Below are 22,649 nucleotides of genomic sequence, written 5' to 3'. Positions count from 1 at the left end.
GGCCGTGAGAGTGCGGACCCAATCTGTGTCTAGGCTGTGACTAAACCGCCTTTGAGCAGCTCTGCTCCAGTTCTGCTCCAAGCGGGGCTGGGAACGCTGCCCGTGGGAAAGCGGCCTGGCCCGGGCGCTGGTGGAGCCGAGCTGGTGGCGGTGTCCTGCCGCGGTGCCAGCGCCACATGCTGCGCCCCACAGAAGGGACCCCGTCCCCATGGATGTGGGGCAAGAGGCTCTGCTGCCGGAGCAGGCTTGGGACGAGGACAGGAGCCGCATGGAGCTGGAGGAGCTGCGGCCTGATCACCGTTCCCCCAGCTGGAGCGGCGTCCGGCAGAGTGTGGGTGGCACCGCTGACCTCATGTTTTCCTCCTCGTGCTGCCGGGAAAGCGGCTGTTAACCGCATGTAACCCTGCGGTTGTGCAAAGCTGGGGGAGGCTCCTGCCCATGTCTGCGGGAGGAAGGGCAGCCGGGCCGCTGTGCGAGCCCTGCTTGGGGACCGACTGCTGCGGGGACAGGGGCTCGTTCCCATCCTGCTGACTTTACGGCCAGGGCTCTGTGGGGAGCATCCTTCTGGCGTTTCACAGGAGCTACAGAGTCCCGGCGCAGCAGGGGGTCGCTTCCTGATGCCCCAAGCCCCGGGGATGTCCCTGCAGCCGTGTCACCTCGGGGCACCTCCCTAGCGCTGGTGGCCACGTCTGCGTGTTTGTGCTCTGCGGGATGACTTGCCGGGAGCGAGCTGTTGACGTGCATCGGGCCCAGTGATAGGCTTCTCCATAGCTCAGGACTTTATTCAAAACATTGTGTACTTGATGACGGGAGGTTTTGCTGCACTGGAATGTAGCCTTTACCCCCAGTCAGAAGAGCTTGCGGTGCAGATGGACTTTGCCAGGCAGAACACTCGTGCACTCCTACAGCCAGATTGTAGGAGGGCAGGGAGAAGTCATCTGATAAAAGCGAACATCCTGGCCAACTCCTCCAGCAAGATTAAGTTGCTTGCAATTGCCAAGGGGCCCTGCTGGAACGTCCCGTGGTGGAGGCTGGGGAGAGGCTGCTCCCTGCGCTCTTGTGAAACGCTGTGGGCAGCGCGGGGCGAGCTGGGGCTGGAGGGAGGTGGTCGGAGAGCTCTGGTTCCCCTGCTGCACTGCTCCTGGCCCTCTGCTTTCAGGCTGCTTTTGTAGCCACGACCGGAGGCAGCTGGCACGGAGATCTTTTGGGGTCGTTGGTGCTGGAGGGACACTCCTGCCTGAGTGCTGTGTCCCTTCCCAGAGCAGCATCGCGTCTCAGACCCACAGCTCTGCGGTGCTGCATGGTGCCAAGAGCTGCAGGTTCCTTGTACTAATGTGGCCTTTGTCTTGTCTGGTTTTCAAGAGTCCATCGTAGGGAACTGCATGGACAGGAGTTCCCCCAGCCAAGCCATGCAGGTGCCTGACCGCAACGGGCTGGGCTACCCTGTGCGACCCGCCTCCAGCGAGCACCCACGGCCCCGCACGCTGCAGAGACACCACACCATCCAGAACAGCGACGATGCCTACGTAGGTTTGCAGACCCTCTGCCTGGCGGGGCGCAGGGAGCGCAGAGCAACCTTGATGTGTGCGGGGGATGTGCGGGGTGTCACGCAAGACCGGCAGCGTCCTGCTCTGTGGGGCTGCTGGCAGTGAAGAGCCGTGGGGACACTTCACTCAGCACATCAAGTTAGTGTAACACTGAGAACACTTAGTAGAGACCTGCACAGAGTGCCCCTCGGCTCCAGGCTTAGCCCAGGGCTGTGCTGCAGCGTCTCGTCTTCTTCCTGCACGGTCCTTCTGCTGAAACAGCTGGGGCTGCCCCTGGCCTGGCTGGGCCACGGGAGGCTTTGCACACACTAAGCCCAGGTTTTGGCTCTGCAGCGCTGCTAAAGGAGCTTTAACGAGCTCAGACCTTGACCAAGAGCAGTGAGCAGCTGCTCTGCTTCCCCTGTGTTTTGGGCCGTGGGGAACTGTCCTGCCAAAATCCTGCTGTGTGCTGCAGCGAAGGGCTGTTTGCTGGTTAGTGCAGCGTAGCTCTGGAAGGGACTCGGACTGTGCTGAGGGGACGCTGGCTGCATGTAGCTCATGTACAGTTTTCCCTTGTACTTCAGCTCCTCGCTGCAGGCTTGCAGAAGCTGCCAACTGCCTGCTGGGGAGCAGCGGGGTGCCCTGTCCTGAGCCTCCCCTCGATGCGTGTCCCGCTGTCTCTGCAGGTGCAGTTAGATAACTTGCCTGGAATGAGTTTAATGGCAGGAAAAGCACTGAGCTCTGCTCGGATGTCCGACGCCGTCCTCAGCCAGTCGTCGCTCATGGCCAGCCAGCAGCTGCGCGACAGGGACAGCGAGGGTGAGGACCTGCCGACACCTGGCGCGGGGCGTGGGGGATTCGGGCTTCCTGTAGAAACGTGGGGCAGCTCCCCCTGCGATGTGACTCTTTGGGCCCTTTAGACCCTGCTGGGCCGGTCCCCACGTGGCAGCTGTGACTCCCACGTTCTCCCTGTGCAAACTGTGATGCTGTTCTGTGACCTTGCAGAGTGCGGGGAGAGTTTGGAACGTCAAGAGCACCCCAACCTCGGCGATGGCAGCCAGCATCTCAACACCTCCTGCTACCCAGCCACGTGTATTACGGACGTCCTGCTGAGCTACAAGCACCCAGAGGTGCCCTTTGGGATGGAGCAGGCCGGGGTGTAACCCCAGGGAGTGAGTATCGGTGTCTTCTCTTCCCAGCTGCATGCCCAGGGTTGCTCCACGCTGACCCAGAGACTTTGGTGTGTCCCTGTCCCCTTGCTCCTGGGGAAACGCTGTCAGCTCTGAGCTGTCCCTCTGGAGCCGCAGCTTGTGCGTTCCACAGTGGAGAGCTGTGAAAGCAGAACGGCCGTTCCCCAGCGTCTCCTAACGCCTCCGCTTCTCCTCTCTTGCAGGTTTTCTGTACAGCTTTGAAACGAAAAGGTCCATTTTAAACCAACAGTATCTAGCAGCATTGCGCCAAATTGCCGTAGTATTTCTGACTAACTGGAATACCATGGCCCCTTTCCTCAGCATCCGTTCATCCAGTGTGCTGTTCCTTCCGTTCCTTTCGGTTTTGCCACATTTGCCTGTAAGTCCAGCTACCACCGAAATAAACGGAGCCCCCGAGTCCTGCAGGTGGGCAGAGGATTCCCGGAGCCCAAGCAGCGTGTGGTTTGGAGCGAGCGGGGCCGGGGCTGCGGGGGGACCCGGAGTCGCTGCCAAGGCCGCGCTGTCCCCGCTCCTGAGCCCCCTGTGCTGGGGGGCGAGGGAGCCCCCGCCCTGGTGCAATACGCTTCTGTCTCATCTCTGTCTGCTTCTGGCCCCTCTCTGTGCAGAGGGGTCCCCTCCTCCCCCCATCCCACCTGGGGTTCATTTTTCCTGGCTTCATGTAGGGAAGACAGATTTTTTTTTTTTCCTTTGTTTTCTTGGCTTCTCCTTCTGATCATGTAGGAATTGTTTTTTTGGTAAATGTTGTTTTATTATTATTGTTATTAATAAAAGGCAAAAGGAATTTCTGTTTGAGAGAAATTTTTAACTAGATTCTGTTCTATATGAATTGTGACTTGCACCTTTTGTTCAAAGTATTTTATTTCTTTTAATGACATTGTACTTGTGACTGGTTTTCTCTCTCGTGCCAGTGGCGACAGTGGTATCTCCTGTATACAGTTCAGCCCTCTAGATCTCCTCCGTGTCCTTCTTTCCACGCTCTCCTTGGGGGGCAGAGCGCAGCCCCCGCCAGGGTTCGGGAGCACCTGGGCTCACCATTGCCTTTGGGACTTCAACCTGTAGCTCCACTTCTCCTTATTGACACTTTTCTGGAATTTTTTTTTTTTAATAAAAAACAACAACAAAAAAAAGGAAAACACACCCAGCCCTCCTGAATTTGCACAGAAGGACGCGTGAAACCAGCACGGCAGAGGTGACTTTGCCACCCTCACCGCTGCCTCCTCCCAGCTTCCCCGCCCCGGGGGACGATGCTGCCGCTCCCCAAAGCGGCGGGAGGGAAATGGGGCGCGGGGGGCGCGGCAAGGCTCTCGCTCCGGCCCCTCGCTTTGTTTTCCTTTTGTTTACATGACACTGTATTTCTGGGAGAGTCAACGGCCGCCCCACAGCAGCATCTGAAACAGCAGGGACTCGCTTGACTGTGCCATTCGCAGTACCACACTTTTTTATCATGGCTTTGTATTGTAGTAATCAATACGCGCAGTATATGTTGAATGTATATTAATATACTTTGCTATTATTTCTGTTTTTTGGAAATGTCAGAAGTATTTTTTTCTTCCTCATTTATGTTGGACTAAAAAAAAAAGTTTCGGTAAATCTTCAGTCCATTTTTTTGTGGGTCACTTGCAACTAGTCAATTAGTTGGACAGTGGGATCATGACAAATAAAACCATGATGCTGATCTTCCCTCGCCTTCTGTTTGCCTGGTTGCTCAAGGCCAGCGGAGCAGCCCCGTGGCGCCGGGGCTGAAAGCTCAAGGTGCAGCAGCTCCGCAGCCGCGTGTCCTTGCGCCAGCTCCGTGGGGTTTGCTGTGGCGCCGGAGCTCTGCTGGGTCTGCCGCAGCCTTCCCCGTCCCTCTGCGGGCATGGAACTGCGGTGCCGCAGATCAAACCCAGGATGTCCTCCCAAAGCCGGGTTTTCCCAGGGGTGACACGTGAGGCTGGAGACCCCCCTGACCCACCAGGCTCAGCCCCGTGTGCTGGTTCCTGCAGGTCCCTGGGCTGGTGCCGCTTTGGTTTGGCTTTGGGCTGAGAGAGTTTGGGTGCTGAGCCGGGCTGGGCTCTGCTCCAGCTGAGCCTTCGAGGGACGGCTGATGTGAGCATGTGGGGGCGCGGTGGGAAAAGGGGGTGCTGGGAGCAGCAGAGTGCCGGTGAGCGGAGGACGAGGGGTCTGGGCACGTTGGGCCAAATCCCTGTGGGTATAAACCTTGTCCCTGGGCTGGCAGCCAATCCCCAGGGGCTGCCGAGGGGCCCCGGCCAGCAGGAATCTGGGTCAGCGGCGGCGTAAACAGGCTCCTTGGCCTGCGAGCCGTGTCCCACCGGGAGCCCCGTGGGCCTGCCAAGCACCGCGCCTCGCGCTGGCCCACGCGCCCGATCCTTGAACCCTCCGCACCACATGGGCCGCGCTGGGGAGCGGGTTCTTGGGCTGCAGCGCTGGCTTATCTCACCGGGAACTGCCCACTCCGGCATAAATAGCAGCGGCGGGGACGCTGCGGCTCAGACGGGACGAGCAGCAGCACGGCAGCGACAGGACAGAGCTGGTGAGAGCCCGGGCTGCTCCAGCAGCTCCCGCAGCACCGCCGGGACACGGTGGCACGGGCAGGGGGGCGGCAGCTGTCCTGCAGCCTCCAGCGCCACGGGGACCCCTCATGCTGGGGCGGGGGGCTCTGCTTCTGCATCCCCCCACCCAACTCTCTCGCTCTGCCCCCAGGTTCAGCGCCAAGATGAGAGCCGTGGTGGTGGCCCTCGCCCTGCTCTGCCTGACGGGTACGTCCGAACGGGGCTGCGGTTGGGGCCGGGGCGGCAGTGGCTGAAACCCCCCGGCATGGGGCAGCCTGGCCCCATGCGCGGCTGCTGAAGCGTCTGCCTTGCAAAGCGCTGTGCGAGTCCAGCTGCAGACAAGCGGCTCCCGGGTCCCTCCCGAGCCGGGCAGGTCCCCGGGGAGGACAGCAGAGCCGGGGCTGTCCCCAGCGCTGTCCCACCGTCCATCTGTCCCGAGCACCCGGCTCTCCCCGCAGGCACCCAGGCCCGCTCCTTCTGGCAGCAAGATGAGCCCCAGGCGCCCCTGGACCGGCTCCGGGACATGGTGGACGTGTACCTGGAGACGGTGAAGGCCAGCGGCAAGGACGCCATCGCCCAGTTCGAGTCCTCTGCTGTGGGCAAACAGCTGGAGTAAGTGGGGGGGCGCGTGGCGGGGCCAGCGGGGGGTTCTGGGCGCCGTGCGTGACCCCCCTGCCCTCCCCGCAGCCTGAAGCTCGCCGACAACCTGGACACGCTGTCTGCCGCCGTGGCCAAGCTGCGCGAGGACGTGACCCCCTACTACAAGGAGGTGCGGGAGATGTGGCTGAAGGACACAGAGAGCCTGCGCCAGGAGCTGAGCAAGGACCTGGAGGAGGTGAAGGAGAAGATCCGGCCCTTCCTGGACCAGTTCTCGGCCAAGTGGACGGAGGAGCTGGAGCAGTACCGGCAGCGCCTGGTGCCGCTGGCGCAGGAGCTGAAGGACATCACCAAGCAGAAGGTGGAGCTGGTGCAGGAGCGGCTGACACCGGTGGCTGAGGAGGCGCGGGACCGGCTGCGCGGGCACGTGGAGGAGCTGCGCAAGAACCTGGCGCCCTACAGCGAGGAGCTGCGCCAGAAGCTGAGCCAGAAGCTGGAGGAGATCCGTGAGAAGGGCATCCCGCAGGCCGCCGAGTACCAGGCCAAGGTGGTGGAGCACCTGGGCAACCTGCGCGAGAAGCTGACCCCGCTGGCGCAGGACTTCAAGGAGCGCCTGGCGCCCTACGCCGAGAGCCTCAAGACCCGCATCATCGCCCTCCTGGACGACTTCCAGAAGAGCGTGGCCTGAGCCGCCGGCCGGCCGGCCAGGGACAGCCCCGGCCCCCTCCCGCAGCCCCCCGGGGGCTCTGGGGACGAGCTGCGGGAGCTCCGGGCCAGGGCAGCCCCGGGGGGGCCTCCCTGGGGACCCCCCTGCTGCTCTCCTGCTGCCTCCCCTCCCCGAACCGGCGTTGGTCTCCGCTTTGCCTGCCTTTTGTCGAATAAACCTGACTTAAGTTATTGGAGCTCTCGGTCTTTGCAGTGGATGCTGGCGGGGGGGGGTCTGGGCAGGGGGGACAGGGGGACCGGGAGGAGGAGACAGTTGCACATCCCCCGATGAGATCTGGAGCTGCCGATGGGGCAGCTGGTGGCTCTTTATCACCTTTTTTGTGTCCACACCGCTGTCCCTGTCCTCACACACACCCGGGTTGGTGCCAAGGTGGCGACAGTGACAGTCCCGTCCCCCCCACGGTGGCTCCTCGGCTGGGGGGACAGGAGGGACAGGACCCCAGTCAATAGACAAGGAGGTGCCCAGAGGAGCTGGGAAGCTCCTGCCCAGCTCGACATGGCCACGGCCAGACCCGAGCAGGCTGTGAACGGGACCCCGCTGAACCCCCTTGGTCTGGGAGCGGGGGGCTGTGAGCGAGCCCCCCGTTACACTGGGACCCGTCCGAGGAGCCTTCCCGGGCCGGAGAGCCCTCTCCTGCACCTCGGTGAGTGGTTTTCCTTTGGGCATTTCCTGAGCAAGCCCTTGCCCTCCCCGTGCGAGCGGCTGTTTTCTGCTGGGTGCCCTGGCGTGGGACCAGCCCCTTGTTCTGGTGTTTGTGAGTGAACGTGTGCTGTGGGTGCTCTTTATTCTGTTGTGGTCACACAATAACAGTAATATCCTCAGCGGGTACCTGAACCCGTGTTTTATCGTGGTGTCAGAGTGCTAAATAACTTGGATAAACTCCGTTTCCAGTTGTTTTCTTGGCAAAACTGTCCTGGCTGGAATAAAGCATTTGGAACTTGTCGCCTGCCTAAGCTGGCTTTGGGGTGTCCCGGTGATGGGGGGACGGGGAGCGGGCACAGGGCTGGTGTGGGCACGGGCAGCATGAGGGGATGGGGACATCCAGTGGCACTGGACTCGATGCCACCTGGAAGGGGGTGGCCGGGCTGTCCCCTCTGGCCATGGGGCATCGCGAGGGCTCTTGGACCTTGGCATCGCCTGCTGCTCCCTGCCCTGCCCTTCGCCCCGCGGTGACACGTCACCCGCAGCGGGTCCACGGGGCGCGGGTGGGCTGGGCAGGGACACGCAGGGTCCCCATGGCCACCACAGGCGGGTGGCACCAGGACGGTGCAGCACCCCCTGCCTGCAGGGCCCTGGCTGTTCCCGAAGGAGATTCTTGGAGGGGGCGATGCTGTCCTGCACGTACACACTCTGACGTGTCCCCATGTGCCCATCGCAGCGTTCCCCAGACCCTGTCCATGCCACACCACCCATCCTGGGGACTGCACACTGCTGCGGCCATCGTTGCATCCCACAGGGTGCGGAGCTGGGGGCTGCCCCACACCGTCCCTTCTGCCCCAGGGTCCCTGCCCGCAGGACGGGCTCACCCCAGGGTGCCCGTGTGTCCCCCCATCCCCACTCTGCCTGGGCCACTGGCAGCATGCCGGGAGCTGGCAGGGCTGCGGGTGACACCGGGGCTGTGGGTGACACCGGGGCTGTGGGTGACAGTAGGGACACGGGTGATGTCAGGGCTGTGGGTGACAGGAGGGACACGGGTGATCTCAGGGTTGCGCACATGTCAGGCGCTTCCACGTCGCAACCTTGCTAAAGTCCAAGCCCGGCGCTGCTGTCACAGGCTTGCGTGGAATCCACCGAGGCTGCTCGGCTGCATAAATAGCAGCCGAGCTCTCCCGGCACTTCAGGTGCCGGCACCCAGCGGCAGCACAGGTGAGCAGCTGCGCTGGGGACAGCAGGTGGCTGCATCACCCCCAGCTCCAGGGGACGCAGCCCCCAGGGCTCCCTCCCAACCTCTCTGTGCTCTGCAGGCATCCCCGCGCTCAGCATGGCGCCCAAGGCGGCCGCCCTCGTCCTGGTGCTCCTTGCAGTCTCAGGTGAGTGACGTGCGGGTCCCCAGCAGGGATGGGGACCTGGTGTCCCCCGCACGGCCGTGCCAGCGCTGACCCCGGTGTCCTCTTGCAGGGGCACGGGCTGACGTCAACCCGGACGAGGTGGCCAGCGTGCTCTGGAAGTATTTCACCGAGCTGGGCAGCAATGCCAAGGACACGGTGGACCAGCTGCAGCAGAGCGAGCTCACCAAGCAGCTCAAGTGAGTGGGGCGGCGGGCTTTGGGGACACGGCATGGGCAGGGCAGGGGCTCTGACGTCCCCTCTGTCCCCAGCACCCTCCTGGAGAGCAACCTGCGCAGTGTCAACACCTACGCCGAGGACCTGCAGCGGCGGCTGGTGCCCTTCGCCACGGAGCTGCAGGCGCGGTTGGTGCAGGACTCGCAGCGCCTGAAGGAGCAGATCCGCCGTGAGCTGCAGGAGCTGCGTGCCCGGCTGGCGCCCTACGCCGACGAGGTGCACCAGCAGATCGGCTCCAACATCCGCCAGCTGCAGGCCAAGATGAGCCCCTACGCCGAGGAGCTGCGGGAGCGCGTGGACCGCAGCGCCGGGGAGCTGCGGCGGGTGCTGGAGCCCTACGCGGCCGAGCTGAGGGACGCGCTGCAGGACAACGCCGAGGGCGCCCAGGCCGCGCTGCGCGCCCAGGCCGAGCGGCTGCAGGCGCAGATCGATGGCGGCGTGGAGGCCCTGAAGGAGCGGCTGGCGCCCGTGGCCGATGAGCTGCAGGCACAGGTGGCGCAGAGCGTGGCGGAGCTGCGGCGGGGGCTCGGCCCCTACGCGCAGGACGCACAGGACGGGCTGGAGCGGCAGCTGCAGAGCCTGACGGCGCAGACGGAGCGGGCGGCACAGGAGCTGCGTGCCCGCCTGGCCAGCAGTGCCGAGGAGCTGCGTGCCCAGCTCAGCCCGCTGGCCCAGGAGCTGCAGCAGGTGGCTGACAGCGAGGGGCTGCGGCAGCGGCTCGGCCCGCTGGCCCAGCGGCTGGAGGACAGCGTGGCGCAGACGCTGGAGGCGTTCCGGCAGCGTGCGGCGCCCGTCGGAGAGAGCTTCGGGCAGCAGCTGGTGCGGCGGCTGGAGGAGATGCGGGCCAAGCTGGACTCGGGCACTGCCGGCGTGGAGGATCACCTGGAACTGCTGGAGAGGGAGGTGCGGGACAAGGTGGCCGCCTTCCTCAGCACCGCCCCGCCGCCCGAGAACTGAGTCCCCAAGTGCCGCGGGGTGCCCGTCTGTCCCCCAGCGCCCATGGCCACTGCCCGTGGCAGAAATAAACTGGTCCCTTCAGATGCACGTGCTGGTTGTGTCTGTGTCCCCTCCAGCATCCGCCATCCGGCACCAGGAACTGGGGGCACCAGGTCCAGCTGCTCCCAGGGGAGAGCGAAGCCCCCAAATTTGGGACCTGGGGGCAGAGGTGGCGGGTGGGGGTCACCGGTACAGGGGCAGTCACAGCCCAGTGAGCCCACAGCCCCACGTATGGCCCAGCATCCCCACGGCACTGGGACCAGCGGTCAGTGCAGTGGGGCTGGGACTGGGCGGGGAGAGGCCCCGTGTCCCCAGCTCAGGGGGGAGAGAGGACGGCGCTGTGGGCACAGCAAGAGCCCCGAGCTGCTCCGTGGGCTCCCACGCTGCTGGGGCCCGAGGGTGGGCGCTGGGTATGCTGGAGCAGCCACATGTGTCTGCAGGGTGAGGGAGCGGAGCAGACTTTGCACCCCAGTGACTGCTCAGACTTCAACCCTGCGCTGCCCCGGACTCTACCCATCAGCCCGGCCCCACCGGGGGGATGTGGGTCCCAGGGGGTCCCTGTTTGCTGGGTCCGAGCAAACATTTGTCAGGGCAAACATTGCAGCGCTCTCCCGAGCTAAAAGCCCGGAGTCAGCAGCCTGTGCTGCTCGCGAGGCCTGAGCTGAGCCCGTTCCACGTTTTATCCCGAGGAAAGGCACCTTGCAGAGGGAACACACCAAAACGGGGGGTTCAGCAGCCCGGTGGGCAGTTTGCAGCCCCCGTGGGGGTCTGTGCTCTGATCTGCACAGCTGGCACCCCAGCCCCATCGCGGGCTCCCCACAGCCCCATTTGGGCTGCACGGCCGTACGGCAGGAGCCACAGCCCGTGTCCCTGTCCCTGTCCCCATCCCGTCCCGCCGCTCTGCTCCCAGCCCAGGCGATGCTGGGGGGCCGGGCAGCCCCGCGGGGGCAGGTGAAGGGGCAGCGGGGCAGGAGCGCCCACCCCGTCATCTCCACGTCGTGTTTACTGGGAGGGCAGAGCCCTCCTGGGCACCCCGGCGGGTGGGTGACGGGCGGAGGAGCTGGGGCAGGGGGGCGCAGGGCGGGGCGGGCAGCACCGTGGCCGCCCCCCAAGCGCTGCCGGCCCAGCCCGCACGGAGCGGCTCCGGGGAGCACCTGAGCCAGGCCACAGGGGACAAGGGCGGCAGGGCGGGCAGGGACAGCGTGTGAGTCCAAACCCTGTCCCGGGCCGCCACCCCGGCCCCTCCGCACGCACCGACACACACCGGCCCATTGCCCTTCCTCCGGGGACAGGCACGCTCCTGGGAATGACTCTTGTGGCTTTTATTATGGGTCTGTTAGAGGTATTTGGGGGGGTCGGTAAGTCCACGTGCTGTTTTGTGCAGAAACCCGAAGGAGAACGCCCAGGACGGCGCCGGCCCCGTGGGGGATTTCCTGCAGCAGCTGCCGCCGCGGCTGCAGCGGGACCCGGCCGGGCTGCGCCGGCTGCTCCGCCGGGAGCTGCAGAGCCTGCGGGTCGCGCTGGTCCCCTCCGCGGGCGAGGCGCAGCGGCGGCTCGGGCAGGAGCTGCAGGAGCTGCGCTCCCGGCTGCAGCCGCTCACCGGGGCGCTGCGGGCGGGCGCGGGCGGCCCGCGGCGCTGCACGGCTCCCCACGCCGCCAAGCCGGCCGTGCACCCCGAGCAGCTGCAGGGCGCTTCCCAGCCCCACGCCGAGCGGCTGTCGGGGGGACCCGGCGCGGAGGAGCTGCGGCGGAGCGCGGTCCCGCACAGCCCGCAGCGGTTCCGCCGCGCCCGGGACCTGCGGCAGCGCATCCAGCACGGCCTGCAGCGGCTGCGCGCCCGGCTCGCCCGCTGTCCCGCCCAACCGGGGGCCGCTCGGCTCGGGGCTGGCGCGGGAGGCGCAGCGGGGCGTGCAGCGGATCCGCGGGGACACGCTCCGCCACGTCCGGGCGTTCGCCCGCGCCCTGCACCGCGACGCCGAGGGGATGCGGCTGAAACTCCCGGGGGAACCGCCGCCGCCGGAGGAGCCGCCGCCGCCGCCGGAGGAGCCGCGGCTCGGCCCGGCCGGGCGGGGCGGCTGAGGGGCCGGGCCGGGACACCGCCACACGGGCGCCGCCATGTTGGCCCGGGCCCGCCGCCTCACGTGACCACTCCCCCACGTGACCGCTCCGCCACGTGACCGCGCAGGCGCGGAGCCGCCCCAAGATGTCTGCGCTGGGCGCGGTGGAGCCGGCGGAGGCGGCCGGGGGGGCCCGGGGGGCCCGGGAGTCCCTGTTCCGGCCCCTCAGCGCCGAGGACGGGGAGCAGCGCCCGGCCGAGATCGAGTCGCTGTGCATGAACTGCTTCCAAAACGTGAGGGGGCGCCGGCGGGGCGGGCGGGCCCGGTGCACGGGCCTGCGGGGCCGGGAGGGACCCGCCGGGGGTGGTTGGGGGACACGGACCCGCCCGGGGCCGCCGCAGCACCCCGGGCCCGGGGAGCCGGTTCCCACCATTGCCCTCGCTGCTGTGCAGGGGGTGACGCGGCTGCTGCTCACCAGGATCCCGTTCTTCAAGGAGATCATCGTCAGCTCCTTCTCCTGCGACAGCTGCTCCTGGTCCAACACGGAGATCCAGTCTGCGGGCCGGGTGCAGGAGCAGGGCGTGCGGTACGCGCTGGCCGTCACCTCCCGGCAGGTGAGCGGGACAGCCCTGTGCCAGCTCTGCCCTGTGCCAGTTCTGCCCTGTGCGGCTCTGCCCTCACAACCTGCTCGAGCAATGAACTGTTTGTCTTTGGGGCTGCTTGAGAAACAGCGTTATTTGTTTGGTAGTGACCATCCAAAGCCCCGGGTGTGTGTGCTCCTGGCGCTCTCCTGCACAAGCGCAGAGGCCGTGGGAGCTGCCGCTGGCGGGGGCTGCGTGTGGAATTCATGTGGAATTCATGTCGTGCCAGGACATGGACAGGCAGGTAGTGAAGACTGACTGTGCCACAGCCACAATTCCCGAGCTGGACTTCGAGATCCCACCCTTCACCCAGAGGGGAGGTGGGTGAAGGGCTGTGCCCTGGGTGGGTGCGTGGGGAGAACTTGGCCGCCTGTCCAGGGACTCAAAGCTGCTCCACAGGCCAATGTTCAGGGGCTGGCAGGGTTGGGGGGTGGGCGGTACCGCGGCGCTGCCGTTAACGGCACCATCAGTGCTTGCTTTCCTTCCCCAGTTCTCACCACCGTCGAAGGGATAATCGACAGAGCCATCGCGGGCCTGGAGCAGGACCAGCCCGTCCGCAGGGTGAGAAGCTGTGACGGGGGCGGCTCCTTGGGGATACCAGCTCGGCAAATGCTCATTCTGTTCCCTTCTGCCCGTGTGCCTTGCACGCTGCTCATGGAAGTGTTACGGGCTCTCTGGTGGCAGCACAGTCCTCAGCGCTGGCTGCCTGCACTGTCTGTCACACACATGTCCTCTACGCAGGCGACAGATGAAGGGGTGGCGTGGAAAATTGAGGAGTTCATCGGGAAGCTGAGGAAGCTGAAGGAAGTGCAGTTGCCCTTCACCTTGGTGAGTAGAACCGCAGCGCAGCCCCTGTGTGCGGAGGGAATGGCTGCTCAGGCCCCGCTGTCTGCAGGTCATCGACGACCCCTCAGGGAACAGCTTTGTGGAGAACCCTCGCGCACCGCAGCGTGACGACGCGCTCGTGGTCACCCGCTACCGGAGGAGCCCCCAGCAGGCAGCTGCGCTGGGGCTGCAGGTACTGGGCTTCTGGGCCGGAGTCTGTTCATGTTCTCCGTCCCCTCGCCCTCTGGGAGGCCCGAATTGAGGCACAGGGGTTAATGCTGCTCCTGGCGTCCCCGCTCGCAGGGAGAGGAGCTGGAGGAGCCGGCTGAGCCCGCAGATGATCTGCACAGTGAGGTGGGTGATCCGCGGCACCCGGGCGGCTCCGGCGCCGGGATGGACTGACGGGATGTCCCAATCCTCGCTGTGCCTGTCACACAACATAGGTGCTGCAGTTCAACACCAACTGCCCCGAGTGCAACGCACCCGCTCACACCAACATGAAGCTTGTGCGTATCCTCAGAGCGGGGTCTGCGGGGTGGGAGTCGCTCTGTGCACACCCAGGTCTCCTCTTGCTGCACCTGTTACAAATGGATAAATTAGTCCTGGCAGAGCCTGTCTGGGTACAAACCTGCCCCAGCGCTGCTCAGCGATTGCCAGTGAGCTCCTGCAGTGCCTGGCGAAGGGCCGGGGCGGGGGACAGGGCGCACGCTCCCACTTCGAGACCTTCCTTGCGCTGGGTTCTCCTTGACCGCGTGCCCCAGAGATCCCGCACTTCAAGGAGGTGATTATCATGGCCACCAACTGCGAGTCCTGCGGGCACAGGACAAACGAGGTGAGCTGGGCAGCAGGGAGGGGGAGTGCTGCTCTGTGCTTTGCTGGGTGGGTGTTTCTCACAGACGCTTCACGGAGTGGCTCTTTGGGGAGGGACGCTGCATTTTTGGGCAGTGTCGCGGCCGTAGAAGAGCTGCCCGGCTTCTGGGCCCGGGCGGTGTGATGGGAGCGTCCCAGCATGGGGAGCTGACTGCGGCTGTTCCAGGTGAAGTCTGGAGGAGCGATTGAGCCACAGGGCACCAGGATCACCCTGCGGATCACAGACCCGTCCGACATGACGCGGGACGTCCTGAAGGTACAGAGACCTTCAAACTCGCCCCATCCTCCCCCGGCAGGTCCCTCACGGGCTGCCTTTCTGTCCCTGCAGTCGGAGACGTGCAGCGTGGAGATCCCCGAGCTGGAGTTCGAGCTGGGGATGGGAGCGCTGGGAGGCAAGTTCACCACACTGGAGGGGCTGCTGAAGGATGTGCGGGACCTGGTGAGTGGCCCGGGGGAGCTTGGAGGTGTCGCTGCGGGGCTGGGTCCCCTTCTTCCGGATGCCTGGGTCCCCTTCTTCCAGACGCCTGGGTCCCCAGTTTCAGACGCCTGGGTCCCCAATTCCGGACGCCTGGCTCCCTTCTCCCGGACACCTGGGTCCCCCTTCATTGGCTCCGCTCTGGCAGGTGGAGCGGAACCCCTTCACGCTAGGGGACAGCTCTGCGCCCAGCAGAACCGAGAAGCTGCAGGAATTCATCAGGAAGCTGCAGGAGGCAAGTGCGCTCGGGGTTTTCAGTGCAGGAAAATGTTAGAAGGACTGTGCTGCGAGTGTCTGGGGGCTGGGAGTGCTGAGGGATCAGAAGGAGCCTGACCGCTCTGTTTGTGCAGATCATCGAGGGACAGAGGACGGCTCACTTCATCATGGATGACCCTGCGGGGAACAGCTACCTGCAGGTACAGTGGTGCCCGGAGCTGAGCCCCCTGCGCTGTGTGGTGGGCAGGGTCTGCCTAGGGAGGGGAGACTGTTTGTGGGAAGGGGCTGGGAGCAACGTGAGCTCCCCGGGTGCTCTGGGGGAGCTGGGGGTGGATCTGGTCTGGAGCCCCTTCCCGTTGTGGGGTCTGTGCTGCCCCGGGGAGCAGGGCTGTGACACGGGCTCCGTGTCCCCGCAGAACGTGTTCGCCCCGGAGCAGGACCCGGAGCTGCGGGTGGAGCGCTACGAGCGCACGTTCCAGCAGAACGACGAGCTGGGGCTCAACGACATGAAGACCGAGGGCTATGAGGAAGAGGCTGGGGGCCGGTAGCAGCTGGAGCCTTTCCCCTGGTGGCCGCAGGGACCAGGACGGGTGTGGGACCAGGGCTGCGTCCCCCCGGCCCGGGGTGCGGGGGCGTCGGGGCTGCGGGTCCCAATAAAGCTGGTGATGGAGCCACCGTGTCCGTGTGCTGCAGGCCCCGCCCACCTGCGGGACTCCGCCCCTCGCCCCGCCCACACACATCTCCCCGTCCACTTGCGAGACTCCGCCCCTCGCCCCGCCCACACGCAACTCCCCGTCCACCGGCGAGACTCCGCCCCTCGCTCCACCCACACAAGGCGTTGCCCCGCCCACCGCGGCGGCCCCGCCCACCGCGGCGGCCCCGCCCACCGCGGCGGCCCCGCCCACCGCGGCGGCCCCGCCCACCGCGGCGGCCCCGCCCACCGCGGCGGCCCCGCCCACCGCGGCGGCCCCGCCCACCGCGGCGGCCCCGCCCACCGCGGCGGCCCCGCCCACCGCGGCGGCCCCGCCCACCGCGGCGGCCCCGCCCACCGCGGCGGCCCCGCCCACCGCGGCGGCCCCGCCCACCGCGGCGGCCCCGCCCACCGGCGCTGTGTGCATCACTTCCGGCGGGGAAGCATGGCGGCGGGGGGGCTCAGCAAGGCCGAGTACCTGCGGCGCTACCTGAGCGGCGCGCCCGGCCCCGCGCCCGCCCGGCCCCGCCGCCGCCGCACGAAGAGACCGCCGGGCGGCGCGGGCAGAGCCGGGTGAGTTGCGGGGAGACGCGGTTTGCGCCGGACGCGGCCCTCGGCGGCGGGCCCGGCACTCCTGGAGCGCGGCTCTGGGCCTGGGCCTGGGCCTGTCCCCGACCCCCGTGCCCCCCCGACCCCCGTGCCCCCCCGACCCCATCCCTGTCCGGACACCCGCCGGGCTCCCCGGGCAGGAATCCGCCGTTCCTGACGCCCCTCTCGCCCCGCCAGGATGCGGATCGTGGATGACGATGTGAGCTGGAGCAGCATCGCCGCCGCGCAGGAGAACGAGGAGGAGGAGGACGAGGGGGACATGCCCGTGGTGAGCTGGTCAGGCCGGCCTGTGGCGGGGCCGGGACTGCGGTTCCTGCGGCTCTAAAGCAGCCGCTGGAGACGAGGCCGAGGGGACCGGGACTGCCGGGCGCTGCGGCACGGGCTGGAAACCCGGGCGGCAAAGAGATCAGTGCAGGGTGAAGGTTTGGGAAGGTGCTTTGACACCTGCCCGAGGGAACGTGTCTAAGCCGTGCTCATCCGTCAGTGTGATTACACTCAATTATGTGTATTAGAGGGTAGAAATCCTTTGTTTCCTTTTCTGTAAAGCTGTGGGGTTTACTCTGGGGTTTACTCCGGGTTTCTGTCTTCAGGTGGCAGAATTTATTGATGAGCGTCCCGATGCAGTGAAGCTCATGGAGGAATTCCGAAGAAATGCTAAATGGAAGCTTTTGGGAGGTGAGAGCAGAGCTTTCCACCCTCTCACTGAACGTTCACCTGCTATGAACAATGGCATCGCAAATTAAAAATAACACTAGCTAGAAAAGAAATGCTGAAGAGACAAGCTGTGGGGAACCCTGCTGGTGGTGACTTCATAATTGTTTTTCTTTAGACCAGGGTGAAGACGCCCAAAGTTCGGATGTTTCAGCACCCGCCCAACCTGCTGCGAGGTACAGGACTCCAACTGGGAGTTCTTCTGTCTGTTAACTCTGTTTTCTGCCGTCGTCTGCCTCGCTGTGCAGTTCCTAAATGCTTTGCTGTGAAACGTGGGGAGTGGGCACAGGCCAGGGTTTGATTTCCACAGCTGAATAACCCCTGTGTGGGGAGCGGGCAGAGAGCGCTGGAATCTGCAGCGTATGCCAACAGCTGCCCTGCAGCTGGGCAGTGAGTGATGGAACGTGGTGAGGATGGTGATGTCAGAACATTCATCTCTGGAAGCATCTGTGGGACATTCCATGGTTGCACAGCGTCCAGGCACCCTGAGAGAGTGCGGGGGGCATTTGCTTGTGGGAAGACGACGATACGAGGGCACGAAATGGGTGTTGTAGCCTGAGTGTCGTGAGGGTCCCTGGAGACTTGGCCGTTACAGCTTTCCTGCCGTCCCAGTTGCCTCGAGGGGTTTCTAGGGTTTGCGTTAGGAAGTCTATGGCTTAGTGATGGCGCTTGCTACATGGAGGTGCAGAATCAAGTATGAACTGGCATTCTGAAAGGTTTTTTTCGTCCTCAACCCTTACTACAAGTGTTAAGGTCCCACTTGGGTTTTGTTTCCAGTCTGGAGGCAGCAAAACGAATAATCTAACTCTTGCTTTCCCCTTCTCCTTCCCTCCCAGGCAACAGCGTCATGATACTCCTGATCCATCACCACCCAGGCGACAGCGTCACGACACCCCTGACCCGTCACCCCCTAGGCGACAGCGTCACGACACCCCTGACCCGTCACCCCCCAGGCGACAGCGTCACGATACTCCTGACCTGTCACCCCCCAGGCGACAGCGTCACGACACCCCTGACCCGTCACCCCCCAGGCGACAGCGTCACGACACCCCTGACCCGTCACCCCCCAGGCGACAGCGTCACGACACCCCTGACCCGTCACCCCCCAGGCGACAGCGTCACGACACCCCTGATCTGTCACCCGCCAGGCGACAGCGTCACGACACTCCTGACCTGTCCCCACCCAGACGACAGCGTCACGACACTCCTGACCTGTCCCCACCCAGGCGACAGCGTCACGATACTCCTGACCTGTCCCCACCCAGACGACAGCGTCATGACACCCCTGACCCGTCCCCCCCCAGGCGACAGCGTCATGACACCCCTGAGCTGTCCCCGAGGAGACTCAGCCCAGCGCCAGGGAGAAGGGGCTGCAGACCCTCGGCCAAGCCCCCTTCGGGGCGAGTCCAGGAGGAACGATCTCCCCCCGGGCGTGGCTTCTCCGACAAGTCCTCGTCACGACACACGCGTCCGGTGACGCCAGAGCTGTCTCCTCCAAGGAAGAAGAGGCACGATTCCGACTCTGACCTCTCACCGCCTCGGAGGAAGAGGAGTGGGTCACCCAGCCTGAAGAAGCCGAGCAGAGCCAGAGGTGAGCGTGCGGAAGGGTTTGTTCTCTCTGTGCTTTGCTGTGTGCTCTGTTGCTGTGCACACTGAGAGGCAAGCATGGGCTGGCAGCGGAGAGAGTGGTGTTTCTGTTGGTACAACAAGTTCTTGTAATCCTGTTTTTTCATCGGCTGGACTAGACTTAACCAAAGAGGCAGCTGAGTGAGGCTTAAACAGGTCCAAAAGGAGAGTGGAGTTTAAACTCTGTCTCAGGGCAGGACACGTTCAGAGGCAGAGAGTTCACAGACTCTTGTCACATACTTGTCTCTTCTGTACAGCTCGTCGTCTCTTAAGCTCTTGATTTCCTAGGAGTTCCCCTTGTGCAGCACCATGTTTAGTCCTGTGGGACCAATCCTGTCGACGTCTTTGATTTTCAGTTCGTACATGTCTTTGCTGCAGGGGCTTCCCCAGCCACGAAAAGGCTCCGGGAGGTGCCGTCGCCTCAGAGGAAGGAGCAGCACCGTTCCAGGAGCCCCCGTGACGTCTCGCCTCATCGCCAGCATGATGCTCAGGGCTCTCACAAGAAGGTAAACGGTTCATCTTTCCGCTTCAGCTGAAGATTCATTCCCGTTGATAGAAAACTGTAAAATGGCTTAGAAACCGGAGAGTAGGAATTTTGTGTACCTCGTGCACACAGCTGTGCCAGACCCTCCACTTGAAATAAGAAAAGGTGTGAGGGGGCATGAGGGAGGAGTTTTGTTTCTAGAGTTGTTTGTGGGGATGCCAGCACAGTGGCTTTGTGGCGGGGTTGGCTGTGCTGACACATCTCTCTTGGCTTCAAGCCATCACCTTGTTCCTCTGGGTCACTGGACAGCCCTCAGCTAGCAGTAAATGAGATTTTGGTTTGATTTGCAGGCAAATGTGGCGTTTTCTGCGGTCAGAGCTGGGCTGGTGTCAGCCGAGGTGCTGCAGCGGGAGCAGCAGGAGCTGCGGAGCCAGGAGAGCAGTACCAAGCTCCTGGAAGGTAGGGTGGAAATGCTGCCCGAGCAGCAGCAGCTTTCCCTGCTCTCCGATGCGCTGTCAGATGTGAGGGCACAGCTGCAGGACATCGCTGCGGAGCAGCAGCCAGACCTGCTGGTGGTTCCTTGCATGGGGTTCCTGAACCTCAAATATGACATTTCTAAAAGACAATTTCAAAGCAATGCCGGTGAAATCATGGGGAGGGCGAGAGGCTTTTTCTCCAGCTGCCCCAGCTGCCAGCCTGAGGAAGCAGGTTGGTACTGAAAGAGCTCCTGGGACGAGCGGGCTGGGGGCAGCAGCTCAGAGCGAGAGCTGTGATCCTGTCTGCTTTTGCATGACAAGCACTTTCAGAGGCTAGAACAAGTAAAGGGAGAAAAGCATTAAAATGAGACACAGTTATTGAATTGCCTGGAGACTGCAGAGTGTTCCAAAATGCGTGACTTGCGGTGTGTCCCCCCTCCAGAGGAATCCCGATACTCCAAGACCATCTACCGAGACAAGTCCGGGCGCAAGAGGGACCTGGAGCGGGAGTGGCTGGAGCAGCAGCAGAAAGCTGAAGCCACGTCCGAGAGAGACGAGCAGTACGCCAGATGGGGAAAAGGGTGAGGCCCTCCCCGCTCCCTTGTGTTCCGCGTGTCTCAGATTCCCTGGTGATCTGCTCGTGTGCTGCACGCACAGCAGAAGCTCAGGGCTCTGATCTGTCCTGCAAATCCGCACGTGACAGTAAATGGTTGCTTGGCTTGGCAGTGAAACTCCTTGTGTGTGTTTTCAGGCTGGCGCAGGAGAGGCAGCAGCAGCAGAACGTGGAAGACGCGATAAAGGAGATGCAGAAGCCGCTGGCCCGGTACATTGACGACCAGGATCTGGATCGGATGCTGCGGGAACAAGAGCGCGAAGGAGACCCCATGGCCGCGTTGATCAAGAAGAGGAAGGCCCGAGCCGGCAAGGAGAAGAAAGGTTTGGCTGTGGGGTGACGCAGTGTGTGGTTTTGGGCCGTAGCAGTGCGGCTGCTGTTCGGTACAGAGGCAGAGGCTGCTAGGGCAGCTTAATCCAAATGGCCTCCTCGTCTGGAATCGCTGTAGCCGCAGGATTTGCTGTTACTGGCTTGTTACCAGTAACTGTTACTGGAGAGCAGTGTCCAGTGACTGAAGAACCACGAGGCTCCGGTTTAAGTGTGTCTGTGTGTCTCTCATGCTGGTGCCAAGATGACCACATGAAGTAGTAAAGGACTGTGTTGCTCTTTCTGTTCCTAGAAAAGCCGCGGTACAATGGACCAGCACCTCCGCTCAACAGATTTAACATCTGGCCCGGGCACCGCTGGGACGGTGTGGACAGGTGCGTGTCTCTGCTGCGGCGATGTGGTACGATAACAGTAAAAATGGGTGAGAGACAGCGGTGAGGTTCCCGGTGAGCAGAGGAGTGGGAGTGCTAGCGGGGTGAGGTTTGATGTGTCGAGTTATGAATGTGTGGTGAATGCCGGCGTGTTTGGGACAGAATGGAGCAAGGCTGTGAGGAGCTGTAGAGATGCCAACGGCTGCCACCCACCAATAGAGGTGGAAACTGAGCTGCAGCAAGAGCCGCGGAAAACCCATTGTGTCTCTAAAAAGCTTCCTTGCTCCTGCAAAGCTCCCGCGCAGCAGCCCACGGTGTTCTCGGTGTTGTGTGCAGGTCCAACGGGTTTGAGCAACAGCGCTTTGCCAGGATGGCCAACAAGCGGGCGGTTCAGGAGCTGGCCTACAAGTGGAGCGTGGAGGACATGTAGAGATGGAGCCGCAGGCTGCCAGAGCTGCGAGGAGCGGCTGGCTCTGCCGGCACCGTGACCAGCAGCATCTCAGGACCATTTTCTGAGTGGCAAGTCTGAGTTTGGAGGGGAGCTGCCAAAGGAGGATCTTCTGTCGGCCAGAGAGGACGAACTTGGCACTGCTTGGTGCAGCGTGGAGGGGACTGGGGGCCGCTGCCTGCAGCGCTGCCTCGCTCTGCCGCTCCCCGACCGTGGCTGCCAGTCTGCTCACTTGTCTTCTAACGAACCGCAGTAACTATGTGCTTCACCGTTTTATGCCAAATGCTTTGTCCTCTGAGGGCGGTTCACAAGTCCTCAGGTGTCATGAATCTCAGGTTTTTCCAGCTGGTGAAGGTGCGCTGAGTGCTCTGTCGCTGCAGAGCTGAGCTCACCTGGCAGTTCAGAGCCCGGTTGTGGTTCCTGCTCCGTTTCAGTTCTTCCGGAGCGCAGCTGTACCCTGCAAATCCTGTATGTGAGCCGACTCATCTCGGCCGGTGCCACATCCCCTGGTGTCCTTCTCAGTGCACTCATAGGGCTGCTGTGACGTTCTCGTGCCCACGTGCAGTGACGCTGGGGACACTCGGGCTGTCCTGACCCTGCCTGGACAAGCAGCTGCCCCGTGTCACCCTGGCCCTGTCCTGTGAGAGGCCGGGACACCAGCCCGCGGTGCCGCATGTGACAGCGCCCGCATCACCCCGTGCTCATGCTCACTTTGGGTTGGTCTGTTTGTTGTTCCCCGTGTTGTGTTTCTACCAGCCCTGGAGCCTCTGTGTACACATGTAAATAACATCTTGCTTTTTTACCCGACGTTGCGTGCTGGTGTTTTTTCCAAGGCAGGGATGAGATGGGTAAATAATGGACAAGCTGCTGGTCAAAGAGTGGGATAGAACATCTGCTGCAGCTGGGCCTGTTTGCAGTTGAACTGTCCCCCTCTGTCACTGAGGTCCCGAGTTTATGGTGGTTTATTTTTGTCCCCTGGCTGAGTGCAGTTACGCTTGCCACATCCCCATTTTTGCTGCCAGTTCTCCAAGAGCTCTGGAGATGTAAGAACTGCGGTGCAGTCCCTGAGCTCCCCTTGCATGGGGAGTCACAGCCCCAAAGCAGGTGACGTTGGGACGCGTGTCCCTTTATCGGTGTTTCTGGAGGGGTAGTGGGCCCAGTCCTGACACTGAGCAGCAACTCTGATCAGCTTTAACCCCAAAAAATTAATATTAAAATCTTAATTTAATTTAAAACACTGTCATTCAAACACCGAGCGGAGTAATTATTATGCAAATTGGGCAGATAGAAAAACGATTAATAATTGCACAAATTAAAA

General features: G+C 63.4%; 5 protein-coding genes across 7 annotated transcripts in view; all 5 read left to right on the top strand.

Annotated features, from left to right (window-relative positions):
- The window catches only part of SIK3 (SIK family kinase 3), a 56,075-nt gene extending 52,386 nt beyond the window's left edge, over positions 1-3,689 (top strand). For both annotated transcript variants that reach the window (XM_065652049.1, XM_065652050.1), the window contains exons 22-25: positions 1,363-1,526; positions 2,213-2,345; positions 2,532-2,698; positions 2,920-3,689. In XM_065652049.1, the coding sequence (XP_065508121.1) occupies positions 1,363-1,526; positions 2,213-2,345; positions 2,532-2,689 (455 nt within the window). In that variant the 3' untranslated portion in view covers positions 2,690-2,698; positions 2,920-3,689. The remainder of the gene's footprint in view (positions 1-1,362; positions 1,527-2,212; positions 2,346-2,531; positions 2,699-2,919) is intronic.
- Positions 3,690-5,197: 1,508 nt separating this feature from the next.
- APOA1 (apolipoprotein A1) lies at positions 5,198-6,783 on the top strand. Its single transcript, XM_065652176.1, has 4 exons — positions 5,198-5,270; positions 5,441-5,496; positions 5,748-5,901; positions 5,977-6,783. Exons 2-4 carry the CDS (start codon positions 5,454-5,456, stop codon positions 6,572-6,574), a joined length of 795 nt encoding a protein of 264 aa, XP_065508248.1. The 5' UTR covers positions 5,198-5,270; positions 5,441-5,453; the 3' UTR covers positions 6,575-6,783.
- Positions 6,784-8,250: 1,467 nt separating this feature from the next.
- LOC135998896 (apolipoprotein A-IV-like) lies at positions 8,251-9,852 on the top strand. The gene is made up of 4 exons (XM_065652193.1): positions 8,251-8,479; positions 8,578-8,643; positions 8,732-8,858; positions 8,931-9,852. Exons 1-4 carry the CDS (start codon positions 8,275-8,277, stop codon positions 9,850-9,852), a joined length of 1,320 nt encoding a protein of 439 aa, XP_065508265.1. The 5' UTR covers positions 8,251-8,274.
- Positions 9,853-12,079: 2,227 nt separating this feature from the next.
- On the top strand, positions 12,080-15,645 carry ZPR1 (ZPR1 zinc finger). Its single transcript, XM_065652027.1, has 14 exons — positions 12,080-12,241; positions 12,401-12,562; positions 12,819-12,909; positions 13,080-13,150; positions 13,331-13,417; positions 13,485-13,607; positions 13,718-13,768; positions 13,858-13,924; positions 14,176-14,246; positions 14,451-14,540; positions 14,613-14,723; positions 14,908-14,994; positions 15,110-15,175; positions 15,392-15,645. Exons 1-14 carry the CDS (start codon positions 12,095-12,097, stop codon positions 15,521-15,523), a joined length of 1,356 nt encoding a protein of 451 aa, XP_065508099.1. The 5' UTR covers positions 12,080-12,094; the 3' UTR covers positions 15,524-15,645.
- Positions 15,646-16,111: 466 nt separating this feature from the next.
- Positions 16,112-22,131, top strand: BUD13 (BUD13 homolog). 2 transcript variants are annotated; one of them, XM_065652020.1, is made up of 12 exons: positions 16,112-16,239; positions 16,453-16,543; positions 16,866-16,950; positions 17,105-17,162; positions 17,823-18,095; positions 18,291-18,577; positions 18,991-19,118; positions 19,447-19,555; positions 20,015-20,153; positions 20,324-20,508; positions 20,805-20,886; positions 21,220-22,131. In XM_065652020.1, exons 1-12 carry the CDS (start codon positions 16,112-16,114, stop codon positions 21,311-21,313), a joined length of 1,659 nt encoding a protein of 552 aa, XP_065508092.1. In that variant the 3' UTR covers positions 21,314-22,131. The 2 variants fall into 2 exon arrangements, with proteins under 2 accessions (XP_065508092.1, XP_065508091.1); XM_065652019.1 differs by having other exon boundaries at positions 17,823-18,577.
- Positions 22,132-22,649: the final 518 nt, after the last annotated feature.

The sequence above is a fragment of the Caloenas nicobarica genome, chromosome 26 (genome assembly GCF_036013445.1).
Source record: "Caloenas nicobarica isolate bCalNic1 chromosome 26, bCalNic1.hap1, whole genome shotgun sequence".
NCBI classification, from domain to species: Eukaryota; Metazoa; Chordata; class Aves; order Columbiformes; family Columbidae; genus Caloenas; species Caloenas nicobarica.
The sequence above is the reverse complement of the archived record's forward strand: the minus strand, read 5'-3'. Positions and strand labels throughout refer to the sequence as shown.

What these genes read in the sequence shown, in the direction of transcription:
- APOA1 (XM_065652176.1), top strand. Translation starts at nt 5,454, where the DNA reads ATGAGAGCCGTGGTGGTGGCCCTCGCCCTGCTCTGCCTGACGG. An exon ending in CGCCCTGCTCTGCCTGACGG is followed by an intron (nt 5,497 to 5,747) that starts GTACGTCCGAAC and finishes CTCTCCCCGCAG; the next exon opens with GCACCCAGGCCCGCTCCTTC. An exon ending in GCTGTGGGCAAACAGCTGGA is followed by an intron (nt 5,902 to 5,976) that starts GTAAGTGGGGGG and finishes CCCTCCCCGCAG; the next exon opens with CCTGAAGCTCGCCGACAACC.
- BUD13 (XM_065652019.1), top strand. Translation starts at nt 16,112, where the DNA reads ATGGCGGCGGGGGGGCTCAGCAAGGCCGAGTACCTGCGGCGCTACCTG. An exon ending in CCCGCCCAACCTGCTGCGAG is followed by an intron (nt 17,163 to 17,822) that starts GTACAGGACTCC and finishes CTTCCCTCCCAG; the next exon opens with GCAACAGCGTCATGATACTC. An exon ending in CTCAGGGCTCTCACAAGAAG is followed by an intron (nt 19,119 to 19,446) that starts GTAAACGGTTCA and finishes TTTGATTTGCAG; the next exon opens with GCAAATGTGGCGTTTTCTGC.
- ZPR1 (XM_065652027.1), top strand. Translation starts at nt 12,095, where the DNA reads ATGTCTGCGCTGGGCGCGGTGGAGCCGGCGGAGGCGGCCGGGGGGGCC. An exon ending in GCATGAACTGCTTCCAAAAC is followed by an intron (nt 12,242 to 12,400) that starts GTGAGGGGGCGC and finishes GCTGCTGTGCAG; the next exon opens with GGGGTGACGCGGCTGCTGCT. An exon ending in CGGGGAACAGCTACCTGCAG is followed by an intron (nt 15,176 to 15,391) that starts GTACAGTGGTGC and finishes GTGTCCCCGCAG; the next exon opens with AACGTGTTCGCCCCGGAGCA.
- LOC135998896 (XM_065652193.1), top strand. Translation starts at nt 8,275, where the DNA reads ATGTCAGGGCTGTGGGTGACAGGAGGGACACGGGTGATCTCAGGGTTG. An exon ending in GGTGCTCCTTGCAGTCTCAG is followed by an intron (nt 8,644 to 8,731) that starts GTGAGTGACGTG and finishes GTCCTCTTGCAG; the next exon opens with GGGCACGGGCTGACGTCAAC. An exon ending in GAGCTCACCAAGCAGCTCAA is followed by an intron (nt 8,859 to 8,930) that starts GTGAGTGGGGCG and finishes CTCTGTCCCCAG; the next exon opens with CACCCTCCTGGAGAGCAACC.